At 43.0% G+C, this 10,027-nt stretch overlaps 1 protein-coding gene across 1 annotated transcript; it reads right to left on the bottom strand.

Annotated features, from left to right (window-relative positions):
• Nucleotides 1-6,839: 6,839 nt before the first annotated feature.
• LOC147428556 (chitinase 2-like) lies at nt 6,840-9,265 on the bottom strand. The gene is made up of 2 exons (XM_086497274.1): nt 9,000-9,265; nt 6,840-8,338 (listed from the first exon to the last, which is right to left on the bottom strand). Exons 1-2 carry the CDS (start codon nt 9,157-9,159, stop codon nt 7,359-7,361), a joined length of 1,140 nt encoding a protein of 379 aa, XP_086353400.1. The 5' UTR covers nt 9,160-9,265; the 3' UTR covers nt 6,840-7,358.
• Nucleotides 9,266-10,027: the final 762 nt, after the last annotated feature.

A 10,027-nucleotide genomic window follows, 5' to 3' on the forward strand; every position in this document is an offset into this window, starting at 1 on the left:
GAGTGTGTGGAATAATGCCTTTGAAAAATCAGCCCCCTCTCTCTCTTGGTCGGCCCCTCTTGCTAAATCCTCTTGCTGGCACCTCATTGGACCTCTCCAGGCTTAGCCAATAGGATTTAAGAAGCATAAGTGATAGCCTTCTCACATGTGTCCCCCTTTCCCCTTTTGTGATAGCTTTATGTAATTAATTGTGCAACTAAACTCTCATTGGACCCCTTTGTCTTCTGGCCAATAGGAATCAGGCAAGCCATTGGGCTGTTGAACGCTCATTGGACCCCTTGGGAGACTGTCCAATAGTCTTCTAGAGATCTTAATTCTTATTGGTTCTTTTATTAAGTGTTTTTAAATGAATTAAACTAGATTTACTCTAGCCTAATTCTTATTGGTCCACCTCCATGGCCATCCAATAGGATTTGAGTGCACCTTGTGGGCAATTGGCCTACCGAACTGACATGTGTCCCTCATTTCCTTTGTGTAAAGGGAGTCTATGAGTGTGTGTGTGTGTGTGCGTGTGTGTTTCTCTCTCATCCCCTACTTATAGGACTCACCCCCTCCTATGTAGGAGCCTTGAAGACTTTTTTGGCACACTCACAAAGCATCCAATTTTACTAAGCTTGACGGTTGGACACAACCTTTGAATTTTGGAACCTTAGCATTTTGGAAGTCTTAATGGGCTGAACCTTAGGGTCTTTAAAGCCCATTGTTGCACATTTCTCTTTTGCAGATGCCCCCCCCCCCCCCCTTGGATCCCTATTTTCCCTCCTTTGGATCCCTACTGTGGCCGGTCTGCCAGCTTAACCAATATTCTAGCTTTTTCTCCCCTGGCACTTCCCCATATTAAATAATTAGTTTAACATGAGAAAATCATTTAGGAGAATTAGATATTAATTATTATCACAAAGCAACATAGGAATTTACACCTAGCTAATTTGGCATTGACAATACTTGAAAAGAGAGAGAAATAGAACAATTGACAACAATTGAGGACCGGATTTACATGGAGCCGGTCCCCCTTCCATAAAGGTTTTGTATTATAGCTTCTCCAATCAAAGGAGACTTTTGTACAATACAATTCTTATGTTCCTTACAAAAACTCACTCGGGCAATGAAGATGGAAGCTTCGTGCACCAAATTATGCTTGAAAAGCACACCTAGTGTCCCTAGCCTCAGTCCCAAGACCTTTCAAAAATGGTGAGAGCTAGTAGAGAATGAGGATAGATTGAGAGGACGAAGAGGTAACTTACTAGAAAGAAGTATTCTCCTCACATAATCACTCTAATAGCATAGCTTAGCTTAGTAATTAGCATGGTAGAGGAGATGAGCATGCCATTGAAGCTTGGCTCTTCGTTGGATTTGCATTCCATAGCCAAGAGTACGTTGTTGGTGTAGGCCTCTACTTCTCAATGCTTGGAGAAGGAGATGGAGTTCTTCTTGCACACATGAGTTGTGTGTGTGTGTGTGTGTGTGTGTGTGTGTGTGTGTGTGTGTGTGTGTGTGCGTAGCAGTGTGTTAGAGTAAAATGCAGCCTTCTCTCTCATCTTGGTCGACCCCTCTTGCTATTTGCACATGCTGGTCTCCCATTGGCTCCTGGAAAGCTTAAGCCAATCACAAATTAGAAGCATAGTTGATATTTGACAAGTGTCCCCCTTTTCCCTTTTGTGAGAGCTTTAGGTAATTAAATAATTCAATTAAACTCCCATTGGACCTCTTAGTCTTTTGGCCAATAGGAATCAGGCAAGCCATTGGGCTGCTGAATGCTCATTCGACCCCTTGGTAGACTACCCAATAGTCTTCTAGGGAGCTTAATTTCTATTGGTTCTTTTATCAAGCATTTTTAAATTGATTAGACTAACTTTACTCTATCCTAATTCTCATTGGTCCACCTCTATGGCCATCCAATATGATTTGAGGGGAGATTTGGCCTAGGAGCCTGACGTGTCCAATATTCTCTTTGTGTAAAGGGGAAACCTTGGAGTGTGTGTGTGTGTGTGTGTGTGTGTGTGTTTCTCTCTCATCCCCTACTAAAAGGGATTGTCCCCTCCTTCCTAGGGATGTGGGAAGACTTTTTACTCTTCTCATGACCATCCAATTTTCCCTTTGCTTTGGCCATTGGATAAATGAGTTAATTTTGGAACCTTAGCCAATGAAAGTCTTAATGGAGATGAACCTTAGGTCTTTTAAGCAAATTTCTCTTTTGCAGACTGTCTCCCTTTGGATCCCTATTTTCCCTCCTAGCCTTACCAATATTCTAGCTTTTACTCCCCTGGTACTTCCCCATATTAAACGATTAGTTTAACATGAAAAAATCATTTGGGAGTATTACATATTAGTTTTTATGACAAGCCTTGTAATAGAGATCACAAGCAAAACTACTATAAACTAGCTAGAGCTAAAAGAGAAGTACTACAAGAACATAATCTATTGTCACTACAACACTCTACGCACTTTTCGACGCGCAACATTTCGACGCGGCGTACCTTTTCACGTGCATTTCGACAGACATAGCACGCGTTGATATACGCGTCGATATGTACGTGGCAATACACGTGGCAATGTTTGTTGAAAAGCGCGTATTTCTATGCCTATTTTCACGCGTATATCGACGCGTATATCGACGGAAGAAAATTGGGAAAAAAAATCCCACCCGCGCACAGACGGTCATTTTTCCCTGCGAGCGCGCGCACAGATCTAGCCCCTTCTTGGAAACCTACAGTGCAGGATTGTTCTCCTCTCCCCCCATCTCCCTCTCTCTCTCTCTCTCTCTCTCTCTCTCTCTCTCTCTCTCTGTCTTTAATTTCCTACACACAGACACATTTCTTTGTGCAACACTTTAGTATGGCAGACCAGTCGGCCAGATCCCGGTTCTATGAGTGCGGATGCATTTATGGCCTTCGTCACACGGATGACGCCCTCTCAGATGGCACAGGCGTCTCAGTATTGGATAGCCAGAGGTACGGGTACCACGCCTCCGGGCTTCATACCCGAGGGTCCGACGCCTATGGGTACGACGCTTGCGAGGTCTCCCGTCACGGTCGCTTCGACACCTAGGGGTACGGCAGAGGCTGGTATGTCAGCATCGCCGCTTCACACGCGCACTCGTCGATCTCGGCGATCGTCAGGTGGAGGTGGTGGTTGCTATGGAGGAGGGTCACAGATGCTTCGACCCCTCCTCGCTCACGACTCCCGTCCTATGCAGTCACACCTCTCGACACACCTCTTAGCACACCTCGGACACCTTGAGGGGCACACGATCCTAGTGCCTCCAAGGTCTATACTGTACGGCCAGATGGCCAGGTTGACATGGATAGTGTTGGGACTGAGATGAGAGAGCGGGTTCACTAGCTCGCGGAGGTGCAGTTTTTTAGCACCATCATGACGTCTTGGACTCATTAGGACCACAACAAAATCAATTATATAGTGGAGACCATCATGAGAGAGTATCGGCCTGCTGCGGGTTTAGCAGAGCTTCGGAGGAGGTGGATCACGAATGTTGTACGGGACACCGTAAAACATCCTCGAGATGCAGCTCGTCGGGCTTTTATGTAGGGCTCGCCGAAGCCTTCAAGAATCTCACACGAGTCGTGGCAGCAGATCAGGGAGGAGGAGGAGACAACGGACACGAGGTTCAGACAGCAGCGTCTCGCCGCGGAGGTACGTAGGGAGACTAGGGACACATCTCATCTTGGCAGCGGAGGCTTCGACACCTTTCGCTATGAGTTTGTGAGTTTCCAATCCAATCCTAGTTATAGCGTTTTTTTTTCAAGAGCGATGAATCATGTATTCTTAATTACTTTGGTTTTTGTATAAACGCAGAATCTTGCAATGCATCGACCCCCGTCACACCAAGAGGAGACAGATGGATATCAGAAAGGCATTATGATGTATTGAATGATCTTGCTGCCGCATGAGAGACTGTAGACTGAGAGGCCTTAGAGTCTCGCTGATCGATTAAGGGATATGTTTGATCGAAGCAAATAATATGTGCGAGTTGACTTAATTAATTAAGTATATGTGAAGTAATATCATACTAATTTTGTGACTTGTCCCTTCATGTGCAGGTTGTGACACGCGAGTCATCAGTGGTTTTTCTATATATGTTTTGTGAAACACAGACACATCTCTGTGTTTCTTTCTTGTATAGACATGCACATATAGGTGTTGATCATGGTTTTGATTATAGTTATGATTATGGTTATGGTTGGTTTTTATCATGGTTTTGGATATGGTTATATATTGTTTTGGACAGGTATTGATCATGGTTTTGGTTATGGTAATTATGCAGGAATGTAACGAACTTTATGGTTATGGTTATCGTTATAGTTTTGATCATGGTTATGGTTATGGTTTTAACGTTATGTTATGCACAAAGTTAGTTATGAAGTTCAATTTGTTTTTACTTTCATTTTTTCTATCAAGTTGTGTCTTAAATCTCATGTGAGATCCTACATGGATATCATGTAGGAGACGTATATATGATTTTTTTAAAAAAGTTTATGTTAAAACGAAGGGAACTCTGTCGAAATTTTCGCGAGAGCACGGTTGATTTTGGTGCTGCTCGCTTTCTTGGGCAAAGGACAGACAGTCTGACTGTGGCTGTGTTCATCTTTTCACTGAGCACAGACCAGGCTGCTTGTTCTCTGTCCAAGAAAAAACATTTATGATATGATCGTCGATATAAGCATCGATATAAGCGTCGAAATAAGCATCGAAAACTATAATTATCGACGTAGATATCGACGTGTATTTCGACTGTTTCATAAGGACGTGGATTTCGACGCAATTTTCAAGGTTGACGTCGAAATCTACATCGAAAGCACCTGTTTTTATTGTAGTGTGTTGAGCCAAGATTATAATGTGTGACACCCTATAATTCAAAGACCATGCCCTTCTCAATGAATAAACTTTTTTTGTGCTGTGTGCACTTGACCATCTACTTCTCCTTATTGAATCTGTTCTCACAATCTTAAAGTCAACATGCGTCATGCTCTAAACTTAAATGTGCAAGTGATTTTATTATTTTAGCCAACGTTGACTTTTCCTCATTGCGGATTGGTAAGAACAATGTCACATGTTCTTGCGTAAGAACAATGTCACATGTTCTTGCGTATGCTAATCTTAGATATGTAATGGGTACTTAGGTGAGTAATTTGTAAAATGTTCAAATTATACCATAGAAGAGTCTACAACCTTGTGTCTCTACCATTTACCTCAACAACCCCTCTGCATTGCACAAGATTAAGATTGACATCAAACACTTAGCTTTTACTTTAGTCCCTTTAAACAAAGGTATCTCCTTGGATTCCCTCAAAACTAATGAATCCAAAATTGGGAGGACTTGCTCACTTTTGCATTTTCTTAATCTCAAGTGTGGAAATCCTTGAAAAATGGCCCAAATTGGTTCCCGAATTGGTAATGGAGGTTTCTTTTGCCATGCCAACTCATTTTTCAAAATACATACCATAAGGCAAAGAGTATATTAGCTTTATGCACATCAAACTCCTTTTTTACTTGCAATGTATCACCACAAGTTGCTAAAAATGAGTTATACTTGCAATGTGGTACCTACCCCGTATGTGACATTGAAGTTAATTTTTGCACAAGACTTGGGAATCAAATCCACAACCTCATGCTTTCACAAGAAGTTTTGGACAAATTCTCACAATAATTCCCACATTGTGACTTACCTCAACATCATGAGCTTTTGTGAGGGAGGCATCGCGTACCTAGCTAGGTACGATTGGGGGCAGGGGACCGCCGGCCCGGTGGGGGGGTCGGGGGTCCCCTGTCTCGTACCTAGCTAGGTATGCGATGCCTCTCGAGCAGAAGCTCATAATGTTATGCATTGTATGAAAACATTGAAAAAGACTCCGTTTTCCTACATGAAAAAATTTCTAAATCTTCTTGTGTTTGGCCTCAACCTCGAATTCAAGAGCATGATGCCCTAATCCACCTAGTGTTTCTCTAATTTAAGCTCCCTAAACTAGCCCTCACATAATGTTTTTCCAAGCACTCCCACTGTGGCATGGTTCAAATTTTAGGTAGGTAGTGTCGTTTTCAAACAAGGAATAATGGGCTACTCCCATGAATAACTACCATTAAACTATGAGGTCATTAAGAGTTACAAACTTTTTGGAAAGACTTATGGAAAAGGTGGATTTAAATGAAGAACATGATGGCAAGCTGAGGATTGTTAAGCCACTATCCTACACTTCCATTGGGTTCTTGCAAGCTTTCTCACTTAAAGAAGTCAATAAAGTTTTTCTATGGTGACACTTCAAGATCAAACATCTCTAATTTCTTCTACTCACAATGTCTCATTCATACCATGCATGCCTCTTGGAGGATCATGGGTGTCATTTAATCTTAAGGATTTCCCCTTGACAACACATGACAACTGTATGAGCACATACCCATCAAAAACATATGTCTATACCAATAATAAAGACCACAAGAAGTTTTGGACAAATTCTCACAATATTTCCCACATTGTGACTTACCTCAACATCGCGAGCTTCTGTGAAGGAGGCGCTGCATACCTAGCTAGGTACGATTGGGGCAGGGGACCGCCGGCCCGGTGGGGGGGCCGGGGGTCCCCCTCCCCCCAATCGTACCTAGCTAGGTATGCGGTGCCTCTCGAGCAGAAGCTCATGATGTTATGCATTGTCTAAAAAACACTGAGAAAGACTCCGTTTTCCTACATGAGAAAATTTCTAAATCTTCTTGTGAACGAACAAAACCAAAAATTTCTTGGGTTTTTACACTCAAAATATATCATTCTTCAAGATGTCCTCTCGAAGACTATGCTAAACATAACTTTTGTATGCAACAAACATGTGGAGGGTAACTCAAAAAGTCTTTGGTTTTATCATTTCTTTGTGATATAGATAGGTTTTCTAAAGAAATCGAGTTAATGATGTCTGCAATTGACCGATAAAAGTTCATGAAAAACTAAAGAATACAAATAAATAAATTATCTCAAGGAGAACATGCATACCTAATCTTTATAAGTACTCTCCATCTCCAAAGAGTACTTCAGATCTCTTCAAATGTGATAAAAATGTCAAGTTTGTGTGAGCATTTTGTGTTGACATGCATAAGGGAGAGGATTGTGACAATGCCATTTTGAAGGGCCATTCAATGACTCTTTCTTGGGACTAGGGTTCAAGGGAGACAACGCTATCCCTCCCTTTGACAAGTAAAGGAAACCCTAATCCCATATGTTGATAGTGGCAATGGAGGTCATCTTTGTTCACCTTGTCAGTATGACCCTTTTGTTCATGATGGTGTACGGCAATGACTGCGGGATTCACATGCAACTTTCACCTTTCAATGCTGGCCTTGAATGCATCCTAGTCTGCTTAACCTCTCGTTTCTTTCTGTGATGTTTTTCTGGTACAGCTAGTCGTGTTTGCAAGAAGCAGCCCCTGAGCTTTGATTTCATGCTTGAACTTGGAGGGAGCGGAAGTATCTGCTGCCCACACAAACATGCCATTCAAGGATACTTGTCCACTGCATTGCATTTCTGAGTATGCTAGGAATGTGTTTGCAGGCGTAATTCCAGTGATGCTCGTTTGCGTAAACGCATCGGTGTCAGTGCTATAGCTCGCAAGAATGTTGCCATTCTTGTATACTGCCGCTGCCGCTTTGTAGTAATCAACCAACTCTTGGATGCTACTGTTGGTGGGATATACATAGAATTGAAAATTGACGTATTCGAAGAGGTGACTATAACTCTGCCAGAGCTGCAGATACTGGCTCTCCACTTCAGGAAAAGGTGCAATGGATGCGACCTTGATGGTTCCAGAGTGCTTAAGGTGGGCAACAAGCTCACCAATACACCATGCGAAAAGGGCCGGGCTTCCCTTGAAATGCTCATAATCAATGTCGATGCCATCGAGGTCATACTTGCGTACAAGGGACGTGAGAGACCTGCACGCATTTCCAAGCCATGAAGGAGGGGTTTGAGGGCTGAAAAATACCTGTTGTGGTGCAGGAATTGTCATGTTTTTTGTGGACTCATTTTGAGGAGCAGATATACTGTCTCCCCCAAGGGTCACCATCATCTTCACATTCTTGTGCTTGGCTTTGAAGGCCCTGATGGTTTCAGGTGATAGAGTCTTTTGGTTCCAGTATGGCAAAAATTTTCCATTGGTGGAATTGAAAACGCCATCGCCGTCAACATCGTCAGCGTCGATGGCGAAGGAGAGGATGAAGTGGACCTCTATATCCTTGTTATTGACCAGACTAGAGGGCAAGTTATCCAGCTGCAAATCGATGTCGGTATTGAATCCTATATAGTGGCGGAAAACCTTGGGGGTTCCATGGCCATTCATGTCAGCTGCATCAGGTAGAGAGAGCTCTTCAATTATGCAAGCAACCATATTCTCTCCACAGTGTTAGGGCAATATCATTTTTTGAACATACACCATTCTTTTCTGCTGATTTTTCCAAAAGGAGATTTGAAAATTTCACCTAAGTTTTATGCTTTTTTTTTTTGTCAAAATCTAGGTGGGATTTTTCCTCTTCCTCTTGCTCTCTGCTGGCATTTTTAAATTTTAAAGCCACACGGTCGTAACCTGACAAACATTTATTCTCGACAAGCTGCCCGCAAATATCATTCTTTAAACATACACCATTCTTTTCTGCTGATTTTTTCCAACAGGAGACTTGAAAAATTAAGCTAAAGTTTATGCTATTTCTGTCAAAATCAAGGCGGGATTTTTCCTCTTCCTTTTGCTCTAAACTGAATCTTAAAGCCGCACGGTCATAAGCTGAAACATGCTGCAAACAATGATTCTCGACAAGCTACCCTTTCAAGAAATTAGGCAAGGCAGCACATGAAGGAGGCAACACAGGAATACCTTCTGTGCAAAGGCAAAAGGTATTCCAATGATCATGTAGACCATCACAATCCAAAAAGCAGATATGCATAATGAACGAGAGACATGGCCTGCACTAATACACACACTAATTAACAAGAGAATGTGGAGTAACATTACCTGCATCTGCAATTCTGAAGAGGTGAGCTGATGCTGCGAGCAAAAATATGCAAGCAGTCACAAAGCGTGCCATAGCTAGACCAACGCAGGCTCTATCCACGTTGAGGAGACAGGGTTTGCAGGCACATGCACCCCCAGCCTCATATATATATATATGCATTACGTGAACGGCTGCTGCCGGCCAACGGGCAAACCAAGACGGCAATTTATTAATGTGTGCGCGCGCGTGAGAGAGAGAGAGAGAGAGAGAAGCCTTGAACACATCACCTATTCTTCATAGATGATATGAGGATACCAATCTGCTAAGCCCCTTTTCTTTCCTTAATTTTATATCGACACCCAGAAGGCCCACACAGGAAGGTGCTTATCCCTTCTATATACTAGTACGGCCGGCCGCCTTCTGCGGTCCCTCTCTCTTTCTCTCTCCCTCTTTATCACGTGCATAGGGGCTTCTTTCAGTTTTGAAGTTTAGCTTTCATGCCGCAAATTTTGACACGTGTAAAGGGCTCTCCCTTCCGCCATATTATGTTAGTTTAGATTAGCCATGTTACATGGACGGGCAAGGACCGCGTACCATCGGGCAAGAGCCACGCGTAGGCATCACCATGGCCACCTAATTGATGCACCATGTGCTAGGAACAACGGAGAGAACTCGTAGCAACCAGATAGAAACCTCCTCCTCGGTGATCCAGTCCAAGAGGAGGATGCACTCGAGTGTCCAAGGGCAAGAGCCCTAGCAATGTGAACACCAAATGAGCTCAAGGTGTCCCTCTAGAGTGTGACCCAACGGGGCATTGAACCCACAATCCATAAGTTGAGAGGCCAAAGCCTTCTTACCGTTAGACCAACCCTTTGGGGACACTTTTCTTTCCTGATTTAGACACACCCATACAAGAAAGAAAGACCGTTCCACATGGGTATAATCACGATTAAAGTTCATCATAAAGCTAAGCAAGACAAAAAGGTATTGGTAGAAACAAAGCTAAAATGAGGAGCCGTAGATGCTGGTAACACGGCAACCACAACAA

The sequence above is a fragment of the Adiantum capillus-veneris genome, chromosome 23 (genome assembly GCF_014529385.1).
Source record: "Adiantum capillus-veneris isolate H3 chromosome 23, ASM1452938v2, whole genome shotgun sequence".
Classification (NCBI taxonomy): Eukaryota; Viridiplantae; Streptophyta; class Polypodiopsida; order Polypodiales; family Pteridaceae; genus Adiantum; species Adiantum capillus-veneris.